Source organism: Nicotiana tabacum, chromosome 14, assembly GCF_000715075.1.
Source record: "Nicotiana tabacum cultivar K326 chromosome 14, ASM71507v2, whole genome shotgun sequence".
Lineage (NCBI taxonomy): Eukaryota > Viridiplantae > Streptophyta > Magnoliopsida > Solanales > Solanaceae > Nicotiana > Nicotiana tabacum.
In genome coordinates, this window is record NC_134093.1 from 32,926,578 (window position 1) to 32,946,328 (window position 19,751).

The 19,751-nt window shown below is 37.8% G+C and overlaps 1 protein-coding gene across 1 annotated transcript; it reads right to left on the reverse strand.

Moving 5' to 3' along the window:
• Window positions 1–956: 956 nt before the first annotated feature.
• Window positions 957–1,370, reverse strand: LOC142168880 (secreted RxLR effector protein 161-like). The gene has a single exon (XM_075230048.1). It carries the CDS (start codon window positions 1,368–1,370, stop codon window positions 957–959), a length of 414 nt encoding a protein of 137 aa, XP_075086149.1.
• Window positions 1,371–19,751: the final 18,381 nt, after the last annotated feature.

Here is a 19,751-nt window from a genome sequence, read left to right on the forward strand (position 1 = left end):
AATCAATAGACCGAATTCGAAGCCAAGCGAGCGAGCGAGCGACGGCGTGAGGCACCACTTCTTCTCAACTCTTTAAGAGCTAGAAGATATACTTCTCTATACAAGCACAAAGATTTTCTTACCATTTTCCGATGAGAGACAAAGTGCATTAGTAAAGGAAAACACAGTCAAACTTTTTGTTTCCCTCCAAATACTTTCTCTCCATTTTCTATTCATACCTTTTATCTAATAAAAAACCCGAACAAACCCCCACGTGAATCGGGAATGGCTATCTGAAAATATGCATGCATGAAAAACTGTGTGATTTACAAGAAATGATTAATCGCATCTGGATAAGTAGGTTTTCCTTTGAATCCATAGCAAACTTATGTCGGATATACTCGATCAATCGGTAGATTTAATATCTTTGAACCGTCGAACTTAGGTGTATACCAAGACAACCATAAGTCACACAATCAACCCTTTAATCGCCTTTGGTTCTCATTGTTGTGGTCGTTTCATCCATGAACACTGCCTGATTCATAAGTGCATAGAGAACTGGCCCTGCAGAATTTTTCTTGAAGCGGCTTACACTTCACACTTATATAGGTGATTACTAAACGTGTTATCCCATAGATACACTATTTGATATACTCCATATCAAACTTAGAAACCATTAAAAATCCTTATCGCTTTATCCTTGGTACTGAACATTGTCTCATCACGAGAATGGACCAAAATTTTATTTGACAATATTGAACCGTCACTAATGACTTTGTTTGATCTCCTTGAACCTAGATCTTGGTATCTCCAGTCTTCTAGGTAGAGTTACCGCCACAATGACTTGTCCTCGATCATAGTTCTGTTCCTTTCGATGATTTATCAACCGCCTCTCTATTTAGGCCTTTTGTAAGTGGATCCGACACATTATCTTTTGACTTTACATAGTCAATTGTGATAATTCCACTATAGAGAAGTTATCTAACGATATTATGTCTTCGTCGTATGTAATGAGATTTCCTGTTATACATAACGCTTCCAGCCCTTCCTATAGCCGCTTGACTATCACAATGTATGCATATAGGAGCCACTGGTTTGGCCCAAAATGAAATATCTTCCAAGAAATTCCGGATCCATTCAACTTCTTCTCCAGCCTTATCTAAAATAATAAACTGAGACTCCATTGTAGAGCGAGCAATACATGTCTTTTTGGATGATTTCCAAGAAACTGCGCCTCCACCAATGATAAAAACATATCCAATTGTGGACTTTGTTTCTGATAATCCAGTGATCCAATTTGCATCACTATATCCATCAATTACCGTGATATACTTACGGTAATGCAAAGCATAATCTTGGGTATGTCTTAGATACCCCAAAACTCGTTTCATTGCTATCCAATGAGTTTGGTCGGATTACATGTGTAACGATTCAATTTACTTATTGCACAAGCTATATCAAGACGTGTACAATTCATGATGTATATTAAGCTTCCCAACATACGAGTATAATCCAGTTGAGATCTGCTTTGACCTAGATTCTTTGTAAGTGCTATAGTTACATCAATCGGGGTCTTTGCGACTTTGAAATCTAAATACTTGAATTTTTCAAGTACTATTTTAACGTAATGAGATTGAGACGATACCAGTCCTTGAGGAGTCCTATGGATTTTAATTTCAAGAATTAAATCAACAACTCCTAAGCCTTTCTTATCAAACTTGCTAGCAAGCATACTCTTAGTAGCATTTATATCCGCAATGTCGTTGCTCATTATTAACATATAAACATACAATGACTATATGATTTGGAGTATTTTTAATGTAAACACATTTATCACACTCATTAATCTTAAATCCATTTGCCAATATTGTTTGGTAAAATTTCACATGCCATTATTTTGGTGCTTGTTTCAATCCGTAAAGTGACTTAACAAGCCGGCACACCTTCTTTTCTTTTTCGGGAACCATGAATCCTTCAGGTTGTTCCATATAAATTTCTTCCTAAAAATCTCCATTTAAGAAGGTTGTATTCATATCCATCTGATGGATTTCAAGACCATACACGGTGGCTAACACTATTAGCACCCAAATAGATGTAATCCTCATTACCGGCGAGTATGTATCAAAATAATTAAGACCTTCTCGTTGTCTAAATTCTTTAACAAATGATCTTTCATTGTATTTGTCAATAGTACCATCAACTTTCATTTTCCTTTTAAAAATCTACTTAGAACCCAATTTCCAACCAATTTCCAAGTATGATTACTTAATATAGATTCTATCTCACTATTGATTGTCTATTTCCAATATTGTGCTTCCAAAGAAGACATTGCTTCTTTAAATGTTTGAGACTCATTTTCCAACAAAAAGTCAGAAAGTCTAGTCCAAAGGAAGTAGTTGTCCTTTGACGTTTACTACGTCTTGGATTTTCCTCATTAAACGTACTTTCCTTTGCTTCTTCTCGAGATTGCTTAGATTTTTCACTAGACGGCTCACGTTCATTTTTCTACGGATACATATTCTCAAAGAATTAAGCATCATTGGATTCGATTACCATATTAATATGAATGTCAGGATTTTTTAATTTATGAACCAGAAAACGATATGCCTTACTATTTCTTGCATATCCTATGAAAATGCAATGAACCGTTTTCGGTCCAATCTGACCCTTTTGGGTTTAGGAACTTGCACTTTAGCCAAACACCCCCACACTTTAAAATATTTTAAGTTGGGTTTTCTATTTTTCCATTTTTCATATGGAATGGATTGTGTTTTGCTATGGGAACTCGGTTGAGAATTTGATTAGCTGTAATAGCTTCCCCCTACAAGTACTGGGATAAAAATGAACTTATCAACAAGACATTCATCATCTCCTTTAATGTTCTATTCTTTCTTTCCGCAATTCCATTAGATTGCGGTGAGTAAGTGGTTGTTGTTTGGTGAATAATTCCATATTCAAAACATATTTCTTCAAATGGAGATTCATATTCGCCACCCCTATCTGCCACGACCCAAAATCCGACTAGTCATGATGGCACCTAACCCAATCCGCTAGGTAAGCCAATTAACCACTAACCAATTCCAATAACAATCAATAAAGCAATTAAGTAAAGAAATTATCTAAATCTGATACATTCCCCAAGAATTGGTAGTACAAATCATGAGCTTCTAAGAATAGAGTTTACAAAGCGAAAATGAAATAAATACGTCGTCTGTTTGAAAAGTACATAAATAGAGTTTTATAGATTTAAGGCTATCATGAACAAGAGGCAGCTACAACCGGGACGTAGGTACGTCTTCAAATCCAACTCCCATCGAACACAGCAACATCAACAACCAACATCTACACGCAAGGTGTAGAAGTGTAGTATGAGTACAACCGACCCTATGTACTCAATAAGTAACAAACCTAACCTTAGGTTGAAAGTAGTGACGAGCTAACAAAAAGGTCGGGTCCAACACCAATATTCCACAATAGTTCATAACAGCATAGTACAAGTAACAAAAGAGTATCTCAGAAATAAAAGGCTCAGTTTGTTCATAGTTCCAGAAAAGTAGGCATTTCTTTTCAAGTATCTCAGTGAAAACCCAAATCTTTTACCGAAAAAGCCAAAATACGAGTAAGTTTGAAAACTGTGATTTTTTCCAAAATCCTTTCAACAATAAGTAAGATGTTTCATTTTCTGATAGCATGAGGAAAGTACTTCTCTATGCCTACATGTCAAGATACAGGTAAAATCATAAATGTCCCCACAACTGGGTAGCAGAAGAAAATGCACCTCTATGCATGTATCACAAGTACGCATGTCAAATGCAATGCATCTCGATGGTGAGCTCCTGTACTCATACTCTCAGAGTACTCAATCTCACTGTCTCGCATTCTCTCTCACTATGCTCACCATACTCAATCACTCAGCACTGTACAATACCCGCTGCGGCTTGAAGTCCAATCCATATCTATAGTCGACTGCGCTCACTACGGGTGTGCAAACTCCGGAGGGGATCCTTTCAGCCCAAGCGCTATAATCTACACGGACAACTCACGTGCCATAATATCAATATCTGAAATCACACGGACAACTCACATGCTATAATATCAACATCTTGAATCGCACGGACAACTCACGAGCTATAATATCAACATCCTCACAAACAGTCCCCCGACCTCACTCAGTTATTAATCTCTCCGGTCTCACTCACGGGCTCACAATGTCATGAAACTAGCCCGACAATAATGATATGTTGTATCAATAAATAACTGAGACTGAGATATGATATGAATGCATGAATATGATTGAGTACGAAATATCAATAAAATCAGTGAAATGACAGCAAGAAACGACCACTATGGGTCCTAGCAATATCGTCATAAAGCCTAAACATGGTATCTAGCATGATTGACAACTCAATTACTTTATCACATGGTGAAAACACGAATATTAACAAAGTAGGACCACTATACAGTGCCATGGAAACAACAGAGTCCCAATTCATATGGTGCACGCCCACACGCCCGTCACCTAGCATGTGCGTCACCTCAACACAAATCATATAACATGTATTTCAGGGTTTTATACCCTCAGCACTAAGATTACAAGAGCTACTTACCTCGAACAAGCCAATACCAATGCCAAGCAAGCCAAGCATCGCGCGTTCCGACCTCCGAACGGCTCGAAACTAACCAAAAATAACTCAAATACATCAAACAATGCTAAATGAACCAATGCCGATCAAAAAAGATCAAATCTTGAATCAAAAGCCCAAAATCAGCCAAAAGTTCAACCCGAGCCCGCACCTCAGAACCCGACAAAATTTACAAAATTCAACAACCTATTTAATTACGAGTCCAACCATACTAGTTTCACTCTAATCTAATTCCAATTCGATGTTCAAAACTCAAAAATTCATATTATGAAACTTTAGGCCAAACCCCCCAATTTCCTCTTTAAAATTCGCAAATCCAATTACCAAAAATGATAGTAGATTCATGAAATATAACTAAAATCGAGTAGAGAACACTTACTCCAATCCTTGTGATGAAAATTGCTCAAACAATCGCCTCAATCTGAGTCCCACATCTCAACATATGAAGAAAGAACCAAAACCCCGATTTATAGCTTCTGCCAGCATTTTCGCACGTGCGGCACATTAGCTGCTTCTGCGACATAACCTCCGCTTCTGCGGAATCAGCTGAGGACTCGACCCTCGCACCTGTGGACAACATATCCTCTTCTGCGACATCGCAAGTGCGAGCCACCATCCGCACCTGCGAAATACCTCGCTCCTACGCTCTATCACCTTGTACTTGCGCATCCGCATATGCGCCCAAATCTTCGCTTCTGCGGTCTTCCTCACCCAGCACTATTTCCGCTCCTGCGACCCCTTCGTCTCTTTTGTGACCATCGCACCTGCGCAAACCAGCCGCAGGTGCGGTCACACCAGAATCATCAATAGCAACATGAAGTAAAATGATCTGAACCTCGTCCAAAACTCATCCGAGCCACTCGGGACCTTGTCCGAATATACCAACAAGTCCAATAACATAACACGGACCTACTCGAGGCCTCAAATCATGCATAACAATATCAACACGACGAATCGCTCCTCAAATCAAAATCTATGAACTTTGAACTTTCAAATTCAATAACTCGTGCCGAAACATAGCAAATCAATCCGGAATGACTTCAAATTTTGCGCACAAGTCCCAAATAACATATCGAAGCTATTCCAATTCCCGGAATAACAATCCAAATCCGATATTGAAAAGTCCACTCCCGGTCAAACTTTCCAAAATTTTAACTTTCGCCATTTCGAGCCGAATTCAACCACGAACGTCCAAATCACAATCCGGACGCGCTCCTAAGTCCAAAATAACCCAACAGAGCTAATAGAACCATCAAAATTTCAATCCGAGGTCAAATGTTAAAAGTCAAACTTGGTTAACTCTTTCAAATTTAAAGCTCCCTAGTTGAGAATTATTCTTCCAAATCAGTCCCGAATAACCTGAAAATCAAAACTGACGATTTATACTAGTCAAAATACATCATACGGAGCTAGTCACGCCCGTAAACTACCGAGCAAAGTATAAATTCTCAATACGATCGGTCGGGTCGTTACACTATCACTTCTTAGCATTTTGATCTTTTTGTATAGTTGTGTTTCAACTTCATTTTTTGTATTGCTTGAGTCCCTCAATTGCTTCATATTTAATATTAAGTAAGTAAACATAGCAATATCTAGTAGTGTCATTAATAAAAGTTATGAAATACTTTTTTCCACCGCGAGATGATATTGACTGCTTGTCCCAAATATCTGTGTGAATTAAGTCTAAAAGATTTGAATTCCTTTCAACTGACTTATAAGGATATTTAACATACTTAGATTCCACACATATTTGATATTTCAAATTATTGCATTCAAATTTCGGCAATACTTCCAAGTTAACCATTTTTCGTATAGTTTTGAAGTTAGCGTGACCTAAATGTGCATGCCATAAATTATTTGACTCAAGTAAGTAAGAAGAAGCTTGAACTTTATTGATATCAATACATACACATCATTATTACTTATTACAACTTTTTCAGAAACAAACATACACTTAAATCCATTCTTGATAAGAAGTCCAGCAGAGACCAAATTCTTGCGAATTTCAGGAACATGGAGAACATTGTTTAGAGTCACAACTTTGCATGAAGTCATATTCAAAGATATCTTCCCAACTCCTTTAATTTTTTTGTTGCGAGGTTTCCCATAGAGATAGTCTCGTCAGGCCCTGTGGGAACATAAGAGGAAAATAACTCTTTGTTAGCACAGACATGGCGAGTGGATCCAAAATCAATCCACTAGTCTTTGGGATTTCCTACCAAGATGCATTCAGATAGCATGGTGCATAAGTCCTCCATTTTGTTATTCTTTTCTACCATGTTTTCTTGACTCTTTTTCTTGTCCTTCTTCATTGCACGGCAGTCCACAACCTTATGTCCAACCTTTTCGCAGTTGTGGCAATTACCTTTGAACTTCTTCTTGCTTGGGTAATTCTTTGGTCAAGACGACTTCTTTCTCTTTTTGTTGCTTGTAGACGCCTTCTCAACAATATTTGCTCCCATTATTGTTAAGTTTCCACGGGACTTCTTTTTAGTAGCCTTTTTGTCCTCTTCAATCCTTAGACAAAGAATAAGGTCTTCAAGCGTCATCTCCTTGCGCTTATGTGTCAAGTAATTTTTAAAATCCTTCCACAGCGGAGGCGGATTTTCAATGAATGTCGCAACTTGAAACGCTTCATTTATGACCATACCTTCAATCATAAATTTATAATTAGTAAAATAATTAATATCTTGAAAAAAGTAATGACTCAGTTTATACCTTCAGTAAGGAGGTCATGAACAATAACTTACAGTTCTAGGACTTGCGTTATGACAGATTTGCCGTCAACCATTTTGAAGTCCAGAAATTTGGCGGCCACAAACTTCTTAAGTCCAGCATCTTTAGTCTTGTACTTTTTTCAATATAATTACATAACTCTATTGATGTTTTCATAACACTATAAACATTATACAAGCCATCTTCCAAGCAACTTAAAATATAGTTTTTGCGTAAGATGTTAGAATGCTTCCATGCCTCCGTGACCAAAAATCGCTCATTTTTGGGAGTTTCTTCTCCCAAGACTGGAATGTCCTCGCTGATAAAGCGCTGCAAACTGAGTGTGGTCAAGTAGAAGAATATTTTCTGCTGCCAGCGCTTCAAGTCCACGCCGAAAAACTTTTTGAATTTTTCTGCCTGTGTAGGCGTTGTGTGACTTGAAGACACAGTAGCCATTGCAGTAGCAGTAGTCCCAACAGAATCATTCTGTTATTTCGTACTTGTTGTCATTTTTCTGTAAAAGAAATTAACACAATCAGAATTAGTAAGTTGGTGAAGTTTTTATATCTTCAAACCGAATACAAAAAATCGAATGGAAAATCACAAGGATTTTAATCGCGAATTGAGTAAAAAATCAGATGAACACGGAATATAAATAAATTCCTTAAGCTTGTTACTAAACATGTGATCGAAAATAATTTTTGCAAAAATAAAACAAAACAAAAGCAGAAACAAAATATAAATAGAATAAATAAAAGTTCTGAGCCCAACAGAAAACTATGTTTCTTTAAGGAATTTAATCCCCTCACTATTGCCCAAGGTTATTGGATTAATCCCTCCTAGAATAGAACGAGACAAATATTCTGTAATACCGGCAATGGAAATTACAGAATTTCGTCAAACTCAATAAACGGTAGTAAACCACACTTATGCTTACGTTTTGTGTCACGACCCAATTTCCTATAGGCCGCGTCCAACATTGCAGCTGGGCAAGCCAACAGTGAACTAAATTTTTTGAAATAGTTGATTTTTAATTATTACATAAATAAGTGGTGAGAAAATTAAATAAAATAGGACGTAACAAATTGTAAGATCATGTATAGTAAAATAAATACTCAAAAATCATTAAGTGTCTACTAGCGAAATTTCAAGACCTGGTGTCACAAGTTATGAGCTACTAGTAGAATACACAAAATACTAAACTAATGTCTGAAGTAAAGTGGACAGAAAGTAAATACAAAAGAAAGACTTCAGGTGCTGCAGAACGGGCTCGGAAGGCAGCTCACCGCTAAGTATCAATGTATCAGTTGTGCGCGCTAGGATGATGTCCAGATGTACCCGCCTCAGATCCTTCACGGTTAGTGCAGAAGTGTAGCGTGAGTACATAAACAACATGTACATAGTAAGTATCTAGTCTAACCTCGAAGGAGTAGTGACGAGGGGTCGACTTCGACACTTAATATGGGCTAACAATAAATATTAAAATTCTAAAAAATAAATATTTCTTTCACTAATACTAAATCTTACGTCAATTTCCATTATTTAATAATTGTAACCCCTCAAGCCAATAAAATCATATCAAGAAGATTAGGCTCCAAGTATTATTACGCACGATTTATGTTGAGGTCGTACGGCCCGATCCAAGAGATCCAAAAATATAATATGTGCACTGCCGAGGGTCGAACGACATGAACCATAGATGCATCTATTAACCTGCCGAGGCGAACGACCCGCTCCCATGAGAGTAGAGAAAATTTACCTCGCTAGCGGAAATACTAGCGACACGAGTGAATAGATTTCTCAAAGTTATTATAAAATTCTTCCATTCTTCCCCATACATAAGAAATTTAAACGGGAGACTTTAAATCTTAAAAATAAATCCTTAATCTCAGCTCTAGTTAAGACAATTAATATGTATGACCAACATAATAAAGCAAACAAAGTATGGTGTAAGCCTAATGCTACCCGGACGCCACATAGAATATAGCTACGCACGGACTCTCGTCACCTAGTGTGTACGTAGCTCCCCATACATATAATTCACAAAAAAAATACACCTAAGGGAATGAGTTCCGTCTTACAAGGATAGACAAGAGACTTACCTCGTTCCCAAGCCCACTTCCGATCCTCAAATTCGTTCTAAAGCCTCAACTTGGTGCCAAATGACTCGAAACTAGTCAAAGGTTATATAAATAAATCAATATATGTTTCAAAGTTCATAATTTAACTATTAGAGTAATTACCTAACCCAAATTGGAAGATTCTTAAAATTCACCTCCGGGCCCACGTGCCCGAATTCCGAAAATTTTCAAAGAAAATTATTAACCATAACCTCACGAACTCAAATATTTAATTTTCACTCAATCACATAACCATTTTCGTAGGTAAATCTTATTTTTATTAAAACCCTAGGTTCTTCACATTTTCTACAAGTTTCACAATCTTTCCATGTTAAATCTAACTAAAACCCGTATAATTAATTCAAAAATGGATGGGAGTTACTTACCTTAGGATATTGGTGAAAATTCCCCTCCAATAAGCTCTCAAATTTCTCCGAGACTAAATGAAAAAGTGAGGAAAAAGGCCTAAGTCCCACAATAAAAGACCTCACCGCCTCCAGCGATTCCGCTTCTGCGAACAGAGGTCTGCTTCTGCGAAAGATACCAAGCCCCGCACTGGGCACACCTGCGGTGTGGAACCGCACCTGCGAGCCCACTTCTGCGGCTCGTCCATCGCACCTGCGACCTCGCCCACGCTGGGCCGCCTTCGCACATGTGATCCCCCACGCCGCAGAAGCAAGTCTGCTTCTGCGGGAGAATCTCCGCTACTGCGAGCCATGTGACATACCTGCGGGCCCGCTCCTGTGGCATTCTCACCGCAGGTGCGAACACACCAGATGCCAGGCACCAGCAACCCTTCCCAAACAGGAAACCAAACTCCGTCGACCCTTCCGAACCCAGTACAGGGGCCCCGAGGCCCCGATCGAACATACTAACAAGTTCGAAATCATAAAATAGACTCGCTCGCACCCTCAGAACGCGGAAAAGAACATTAAAACTAAGAATCGCAACCCAAAACCAATAGAATCAACTTATGAACTTTAAGTTCATCCAACTTACTCTGAACGCGCCGATTCATACTTAAACTATTCGGAATGACTCCAAGCTTTACGTGCAAGTCTTAAATCACCATATGGAACTATTCCCAAGATTTGAATCCCAATTGGACCACGATAAATACCAAATCGTACTTCAAACCAAATTTTAAAAACTTTAAAACTTCAATATGCCAACTTCCAATATTAAGCGCCGAAACGCTCCTGGGTCATCCAAAACCCGATCCGAACATACTCCCAAGTCCAAAATCATTATACGAACCTATTGGAACAGTCAAATCTTGATTCCGTGGTCATTTGCTCAAGAGATTGATTCAAGTCAGACTTAGCCCCTTTTTTTGCCAACCTTAAGGAACCAAGTGTTTCGATTTCAACCCGAATCCTTCCATATCGCGAACTAACCATTCCCGCAAGTCATGAAATAGTAAAAGCACATACGAGGAGTCTTATTTAGGTGAACGGGGATCTAGAAAGCGAACCGACTGGTCGGGTCGTTACATTCTCCACCTCTTAAACAAACGTTCGTCCTCGAACGGGTCTAGAATCATACCTGGAGTGCTGAATAAGTGTGGATATCTGCTCCGTATGTACTTCTCGACCTCCCAAATCGCCTCCTCGACTGGTTGGCCCCTCCACTGAACTTTTATTGCAGAAATCTTCTTGAACCTCAACTGGCGAACTTGCCTGTCAACAATGGTAACTGGCTCCTCCTCGTAACCCAGGCTCTCATATAACTGAACCGTGCTAAAATCTAACACATGCTACCTGTTGGCATGATATCTCCGGAGCATAAACACGTGAAAAACCAAATGAACTCCCGATAGACTGGGAGGCAAGGCAAGCTCATAAGCCACCTCCCCAACTCGTCTCAACACCTCAAATGGACTTATAAACCTTGGGCTCAACTTGCCTTTCTTCTCGAACCTCATGATTTCTTTCATCGATGAGGATTTCAAAAGAACCTTCTCTCCCACCATAAATGATAAATCACGCGCCTTCTGATCCACATAACTCTTCTATCTGGACTATGCTGTGCGAAGTCGCTCCTGAATTAACTTTACCCTTTTCAAGGCGTCCTTTACCAAATCAGTGCCATATAACTTAGCCTCACCGGGCTCAAACCATCCGATGGGCGAACGACATCGCCAACTTCACCACGTATTGTTGCCTGAGCTCATCTTTGGTTTCAAAGATCCCGTACACCTGATTTACCACCAGCTGGGAGTCACATTTGACTTCTATGACCTCAGAATCTAGTCCCCGGGTCAATTCGAGTCCTACAATCAAAGCTTCATACTCTGCTTCGTTGTTAGTTAAATGGTTCGTTCTTATGGCCTTCCTTAGGGTTTCTCCTGAAGGCGTGGTTAATATTATGCCAAGCCTGGATCCCTTTACGTTAGAAGCTCCATCCGTAAATAAGGTCCAAACTCCCGATGTCGATTCTGACACCATTACTGCTTCTTTGGTTGCTAAAGGCAACAATTCTGGACTGAAATCGGCCACAAAGTCGGCCAAAACTTGTGACTTAATCGTGGTCCTAGGTTTATACTCTATGTCAAATTCACTCATTTTGACGGCCCATTTGGCCAATCTACCCGAGAGTTCGGGTTTGTGAAGAATATTTTGCAAGGGAAAGGTGGTCACCACAACTATCGGGTGACATTGGAAGTAAGGCCTCAACTTTCGAGCGGCGACTACGAGAGCTAAGGCCAGCTTCTCCAAATGCGGGTAGAGAGTTTCTCCTCCCGTTAAAATTTTACTAACGTAATAAATGGGAGATTACGTACCTTCATCCTCACAGACTAAAATAATGCTTACCGCTACCTCCGAGACTGCTAGGTAGATTAACAGTGTTTCACCTTCCTTCGATTTGATAGTAACATAGGGCTTGATAAGTACCTTTTCAAATCTCTCAAAGCCTGCTGGCATTCCGGGGTCCGTTGAAGTTGTTTTTCATTTTGAGCAGAGCGAAGAAGGCATTTCTCTGATGACCAGGAAATGAACTCGCTCAAAGCGGCCAATCTCCCTTTGAGCCTTTGAACTTCTTTCACGATTAATAGCTGGTATTTGATGTCTTTGATGGCTTTGATATTATCTAGGTTTACCTCAATATCCTTTTGTGATACCAGAAATCATAGGAACTTACCGGAGCTGACCCCGAACGTGTACTTCTCGGGGTTAAGCTTCATGTTATACTTCCTTAGGATGCTAAAAGTTTCTTGCAAATGCTTAAGGTGATCACCTGCATTCAAAGACTTAACAAGCATATTGTCAATATAAACTTCCATGGTTTTTCCTATCTGTTTTTCTAACATCTTGTTTACGAACCGTTGATAAGTGGCTCCGGCGTTCTTTAGCCCGAAGGGCATCACATTATAGAAATATGTGCCGAAATTAGTTATGAATGAAGTTTTTTTCTGATCCTCTGGGTTCATTTTAATTTGGTTGTACCCAGAATAAGCATAGAGGAAACTCATTACCTCATGTCCGGCCGTCGCATCAAGCATATGATCGATGTTTGGCAGTGGGAACGAGTTTTTTGGGCACGCCTTATTTAAGTCCTTATGATCTATGAACATGCAAAATTTAGTGTTCTTCTTAGGTACTACTACTACTACGTTAGCTAGCCAGTATGGATACTTTACCTCTCGGATCGAACCGAAATCAAGTAGGCGAGTTACCTCATCTTTGACGAATTGATTTCTGGCCTCCGTAATAGGGCATTTCTTTTATATTACCAGAGGGATGCTAGGATCCAAGCTTAACTTGTATACGGCCTCTTCCGCCAGGATACCTGTCATATCCGCATGCGACCATGCAAAACAATCGGCATTATACTTAAGAAATTCAATAAATCCATACCTGAGATAGGGGTGCAGTCCTATCCCCAAGTGGAATTTCCTCTCCAAGAACTTTTCAAATAATGCAACTTGTTCGAGCTCTTACGTTGTTTACTTCATTGCATCCGTCTCTTCTGGTACTTGGAAATATCTTGGCACCTAATAAGATTCTGATGCCTCTTCCCACTGGTTGACTTTGCTTGACTCGGGAGCAAGCACCAGTTCCTGTAATTGCTATGCCGCATGCTCCTTCCCTTTACTACTGGAGATTGAAATTGCATTCATTTCCCTTGTCTTCAGTTGGTCGTCTTTTATATGTTTGATCCCTTCGGGAGTTGGGAATTTCAGCAATTGATGATATGTTGATAGTACGACCCTCATCTCGTGCAACCACTGTCTTCCTAGAATAATGTTATAACCCATATCACCGTCCACAACCTCGAAAAAGTTTGTCTTCATCACCCCTTCGGCATTTGTGGGCAGCAAGATCTCTCCTCGGGTCGTTACGCTTGCGAGATTGAATCCGGCGAGGAGTTTTGTGGCCGAAATGATGCTTCCAATAAGTTTGGCTTGCTCCAATACCCTCCATTGTATGATATTGTCCGAACTTCGTGGATCTACCAGAACACATTTGATTCTAAAATCTAATACATTTAGAGAAATTACCAATGTGTCATTGCGCGGTAGCAACAGTCCGTATGCGTCCTCCTCTGTGAAAGTGATGTCGTTTTTAGCGACTTCCCGGAGTCTCTTGCTGTGGGTTACTGATACCATCATCTTTTTTACTACCGATAAGGTAACCCCGTTAATCTCGTTCCCCCTAAAAATCATGTTGATCGTCTAGCGCGGGGGGTCTTCTCCTGTTTTTGAGGGCTCTGTGTTATCACGGTTGCGACCGTAATTGTTCTTGGCCCGGTCACTTAAGAATTCCCTGATATGACCATTTTCCAGTAACACCGCTACCTCTTCACGTAGATATCGGCAGTCCCCAGTCCGATGGCCATTCGTCCCGTGGTATTCGAACCACAAATTTGGGTCCCTCTCGCTTGGATCAGAACTCATCGGCTTCAGGAACCGTGCTTCTTTAATGTTTCTCATAGCGATACCAACTCTACTACATTGACGTTTCTTTGTCCTGCAATGATCTGATAGCTTGGGATAGGAAGGATCCCGAGAACCTGATGTTTCTTTGTCCTGCAATGATCTGTTGCTCCGGCCGCGATCATTTCTTCTAACGGTAACGAACCTTTTCGTAGACTGGAAATCTCTGTCGCGTCCTTTAGCCCGTTCGTAGGGCAAAAACCGACCCCTCGAAGACCATCTATCTGTGTCGAAATCGTCTTTTGATTTTTCTTTATTCTTCTTCCGACCTTTAGCCGACGCTGGGAAGCCAATGTGATCATCTTCAATCCTTATCTTGGACTCGTACCGGTTGTGAACATCCGCCCAAGTTGTTGCTTGGAACTCAAGCAAGCTTTCCTTCAATTTTCGGGAAGCATCAGAACTTCTCGGATTCAAACCCTTGGTGAATACTTCAGCCGCCCATTCATCCGCAACAGCCGGGAGAAACATTCTTTCCTTTTGAAACCGGGTGACGAATTCCCGCAGCAACTTGGACTCTCCTTGTGCAATCCTGAATATGTCTACCTTCTGGACCTGCAACTTTCTGGCCCCGACATGAGCCTTAATAAAAGAGTCTGCAAGCATCTCAAAAGAATCTATAGAATGCTCGGGTAACAACAAATACCGCGTCAATGCTCCCCTCGTGAGAGTCTCTCCGAAGTTTTTCAACAAAACAGATTCGATCTCATGGGAGCTAAATTATTCCCCTTAACCGCCATTGTATATGTGACAATATGCTCCTGAGGGTCCGAAGTCCCATCATATTTTGGCACGTCGGGCATTTTAAACCGCTTTGGGATCAATTATGGTACCGCGCTTGATTTGTATGGCTAATGAGTGTACTTCTTCGAGTTCGGCCCCTTTAGCACTGGTGGTGCGTCCGGAATTTGGTCCATGCGGGCGTTCACTTTCCTCATAAACCGTAAGAGTTCGCTTTTGAAGGGATCACTCTCGTTGTTGTGACCGGCCCATCGAAGCCGACCTCGTCCCTCGGGGTGTTGTTGTCAACTCTTTGCGTTGTTTGATTTGAGGGAGCACCGGGAGGAACTGGACCTCGTCCATTCGCGTTATTAGAAGCACCCGGCAACGCATGCTTTAGTTCTGTCATAACCTTATCCTGCCGTATGAGGTGGCCTAGAATCATGCCTCTCTTTAATGTCAATTATGAGGGCCATTGAAGAATGTGTAATGATGAGCATGAATGACAAGTTCTTTGTAACGGGCAGTGTATTAAATATTGTAGAATATTTTTTATTAAATAATAACGGATGGAAGGCATTTATTGTATTTTTATGAGCATCATTATTTCCGATAACAGATAAAACATTTGTCTTCGGTCTTAGCTATCATCTATCTTTGATTTCTCGTGTCATTCTCTTATGCAATTACTTAACATAATATATTTTACCATATACAACTGGTTTTATGAGAACATTTAAAATTTAATATACACATATAAAAAATAGTAATGCATAATTTTTCGACAAAGAATATTTTATGGATCATCCTTTGATACATGTATTTCCACCCGTTACTGATTCAATTAATTAAAATTTGCAATGCTAGATATATCCATTAAAAAGGGTAAAGTACTTCCTATAAAAAGATTTTCTCTGATTGTACCATTTAAGTTGTATATAATACTCATAATTGGAGCCATGTTCATGTAAAGCTCTCAATGGACAGGAAGGGTTGGTCAAAGAAACCAAAAATCGTCATTCTTACAATAAGAGTCTCGTCAAAGTCCAAGGTCTCATGTTCTCAAGTCCTTGGCTTAGAATGTCATAATCTTTATCCCTAAATTCCGGATGACCCTAATTTTATTTATTTTATTATATATATTGCTAGACAAAAAGTGTGTCCATTTTTTGAAGAATGTGCAAAATTCTAATCTGACTCTCTCTACCCATGTAAGTTTCCCTTGTCAGTATAGAAGCTTGAATTAAAATTTAAATGGGAGGCCCCCACTTCACCTCCTTATTATTTTCCCTTTAATATCATTTTTTTTTAATCAAAAAATAAAGAAGAAAAAATCGAAGACACAAGCCCCTCAATTTAAGAAATTCCAGCTTATGACTGTTCTATTAACTTATTTATTAAGTAATTAAATCCCCCAAGTGGTTCACATCTTTTCATATGACACTTGACCAACTGTTCATCCTTTACAAATGCTAAACATAAATTCATTGCTCTTTCAAAACATCTAAATCCTCCATAAACAAGAGCTTAATTCCATTATAATAAAAAATATTCTATCAAGAGTAGAAGGGTAAAGAATATGGTGTTTCAATAAGCATGAGTTATTTTGTGATGCTAAAATTAGTGCGATTTCAATTTAGAGTAAAGTAAGTTAGCAATGCATGTAACCATACACCTACTCTTCGCACTTTGAACTTTATATATGTATAATAAATATTCACCTATTGCTATAAAATAATTAATTGATATACAATAGTTTTCTATTTTCATCGATTTAAAACCTTGAAATCCACATTTAAATTTCTCAATAATCACAATTTCCTTGTTTCTAGTGTTCTAATGTGGGATTCATGAAGAGAATCAAGGGAATCTATCATATGTGACATGAATTAACTTAAGGGGGAAAAGAAACATTTAGTGGATGAGTCAAGGGTCATAGATTTTGTCCATGTCATACAAGAAAGATGACAGATGATTAGTATTTTAATCAAACCTCAATTATATAATGTCATTGTTTTTTTAATCATATCTCAATTCTCACATTTGTCCCACTCCTTTAACTTATAGTAGTTCAATAATTTTATGAAATAAAGCCACTATAGAGACCAGAAGGGTGGTGGCAAAGCATTATGGAGTTTAGAAATCATAATACTCTCTCCCTCTCATATTATCTCTCATACATTCTATAGCGTCTCAAATTATTTGTTATTTTAAAAATTTAGGACAAAATAAAATATATTTTTTCATTTTACCTTTAGTAATAATTACTAATTATTTTTGAAGATGGAGATAACACATAAATAAGATAAATATTCAATAAAGAAAGATTATATCTTACGACAAAGGTAAAATAATCTGATCTTTCTCCTAATTAATATTTCTTAAGAGGCGTGTAAAAGAGAAACACTGACTGATAATTTGAGACGGATGGGTTAACAAAAAGACATAAAAAGGGGTTGACCAAATTTTTTGATTTTATGACTATGATTAGGGGTTTTTCTATCTTTTTGTGTGGGGGTGTGGGTGGTTTATGTTGTTCCCAATGCCATTTAGGCATGTGAGTCAAGAAAAGTTAAAAGTGTCATGTTAGAACTGCTTAAGTAATGGACTAATAGTGATTAATGGCCCACTAATTATATTAATTTCTTTATGCTTACGGGGGAGTTTTGATACTTATTGCTTTCCATGTGTTTCAAACTCTTTTTCTTTGCACTTTTGACTATAGCCTTTTATAACTCACTTTCGGACAAGACAGAGATCCATAAATTGCTTAGAGAATTTTTCTCTTTTTGAACACACAAAAATTAATTTCATACTTTCCCCTCTTCATTTATTTGTTATTTTTTTATTGATTAGATTTTTCTCCTGCGATTCTTTGAAAAATCTCTAACTTAGCTTTGACCATGTTACTTTTTCGTCTTAATTGATCTTTACCACAAAGTCATAACGGAAAGAAAAAATGAAGTTGAACCCTGAAATAACATCTATACATATTTAACCAATTATAATATTTTATTACTTTATTTTTTGAGATTATCATATTAGACTTATTACGGAGAGTTCTCCGTTATTGGATGTGGTTGAGATAACAACTCAACAATTGAATACTGTTTATTAAATAGCCACTTATTGATCGATTCGTAATTGAAAGAAGAAGAAAAAGGCAAACTTAGAGGAAATTAAACTTGCCTACAAGATAAGTTATTGATTGTAGTTTCTGCACAAAAACTGACACTGTTTCTCTTCGTAAGTTGCATGTTAATGTCGGATAAAATGCAATTGCAGAAAACAATTCCTTTGATCATCGTTAATGTCACAATCATTGCCTAGAAATATAAACCCCGATAAAAAAAACCTCGAATAAAATAAGACAACTCTTTTATCTAAGCAAATACATCAGTAATTATTAGTTATATTATATTTATTTCGTTGCAGCAGGTTGAGGTTTTATAAGCAATTACTCTTCAAAAGGAAAGGATAAAAGAAATTATTTAACATTAGTATACTAATAATGTAAATATTCTGCTTACACTATCAAGCCATTTAGAAGGTAACCTCAAATAATACTATACTATCAATTATGAATTGTTGACCTAGAAAATAGGAGCACTATCATACTATTAAATTATATTGATATAACAACAATAACAACAACAAACTCGGGCCGTTTGGTCATACAATTTTTTACCTTTTTTCAACAAAAGAAATTCACTTTTATTCAAAATTGGTGTTTGGCCAAGAAATTTTTTATTTTACTTGAAGATAAATTTCGGAATTTTTCGAAATTTTAAAAAACTCCAAAAAATTATTTTTTAATTTTTTCACTTCAAATCACTCACAAAAATTCAAAAATAATCCAAAATTGTATTCTTGTTCAAACATAACTCTAATTTTCAAATATTATTTTTATTTGATTTTTTTTTTTCCAGAATTTTATAATTCTTATCTCCCAATGCCCACTCAGTGTAATCTCATATGTGAGATCTGGGGAAGATAGAGTGTACACAAACTTTATCCTACCTTATACGGATAAATGTTATTTACGATAGCTTAAGAAGGACAACTAAATGATATTGATAATGTAAACTAATTAAATTCAATTAAAAGAGGGAATTAATCCCTCTCAAGGTAATGATGGTTAACTTAGTGCGTGAAGTCTATAGAAATGACAAAATATAGGATAGAGCTTTGACTTGTGTGCGTTTTCTCGAAATCCTCTTTGCCTGTGTAACATGCATAGCATACTAATCTTTCTATTGTTGGTATCTTATATCTTATAATCTTAAATCATTTTTTGATTAATTAATCACTTTTGGATTGAAGTTACAATCTTTTAACTGCTCCTTTGAAAAAAAAAACATGAGAAGACAAGTGTGTGTAGAAGAATTGATTTTGATATTTTAATTTCTTGCATATAACGCGGATATACATGTGCTTTAGAGTATAATCCAAAGTGAATAAGTACAACAATATTTCCAAAATTCAAATGTTTTGAGACTATCTAGGACTGTGGACAAAATATTTTCGTACGCGTTTTTATCCCTTCTTTTGTTATTTTCTTTTTGAAGGTAAGAATGATTAACGATAATGGAATCTTTCACTTCTTAGATACACGATAATATAATTAAACCATTATAT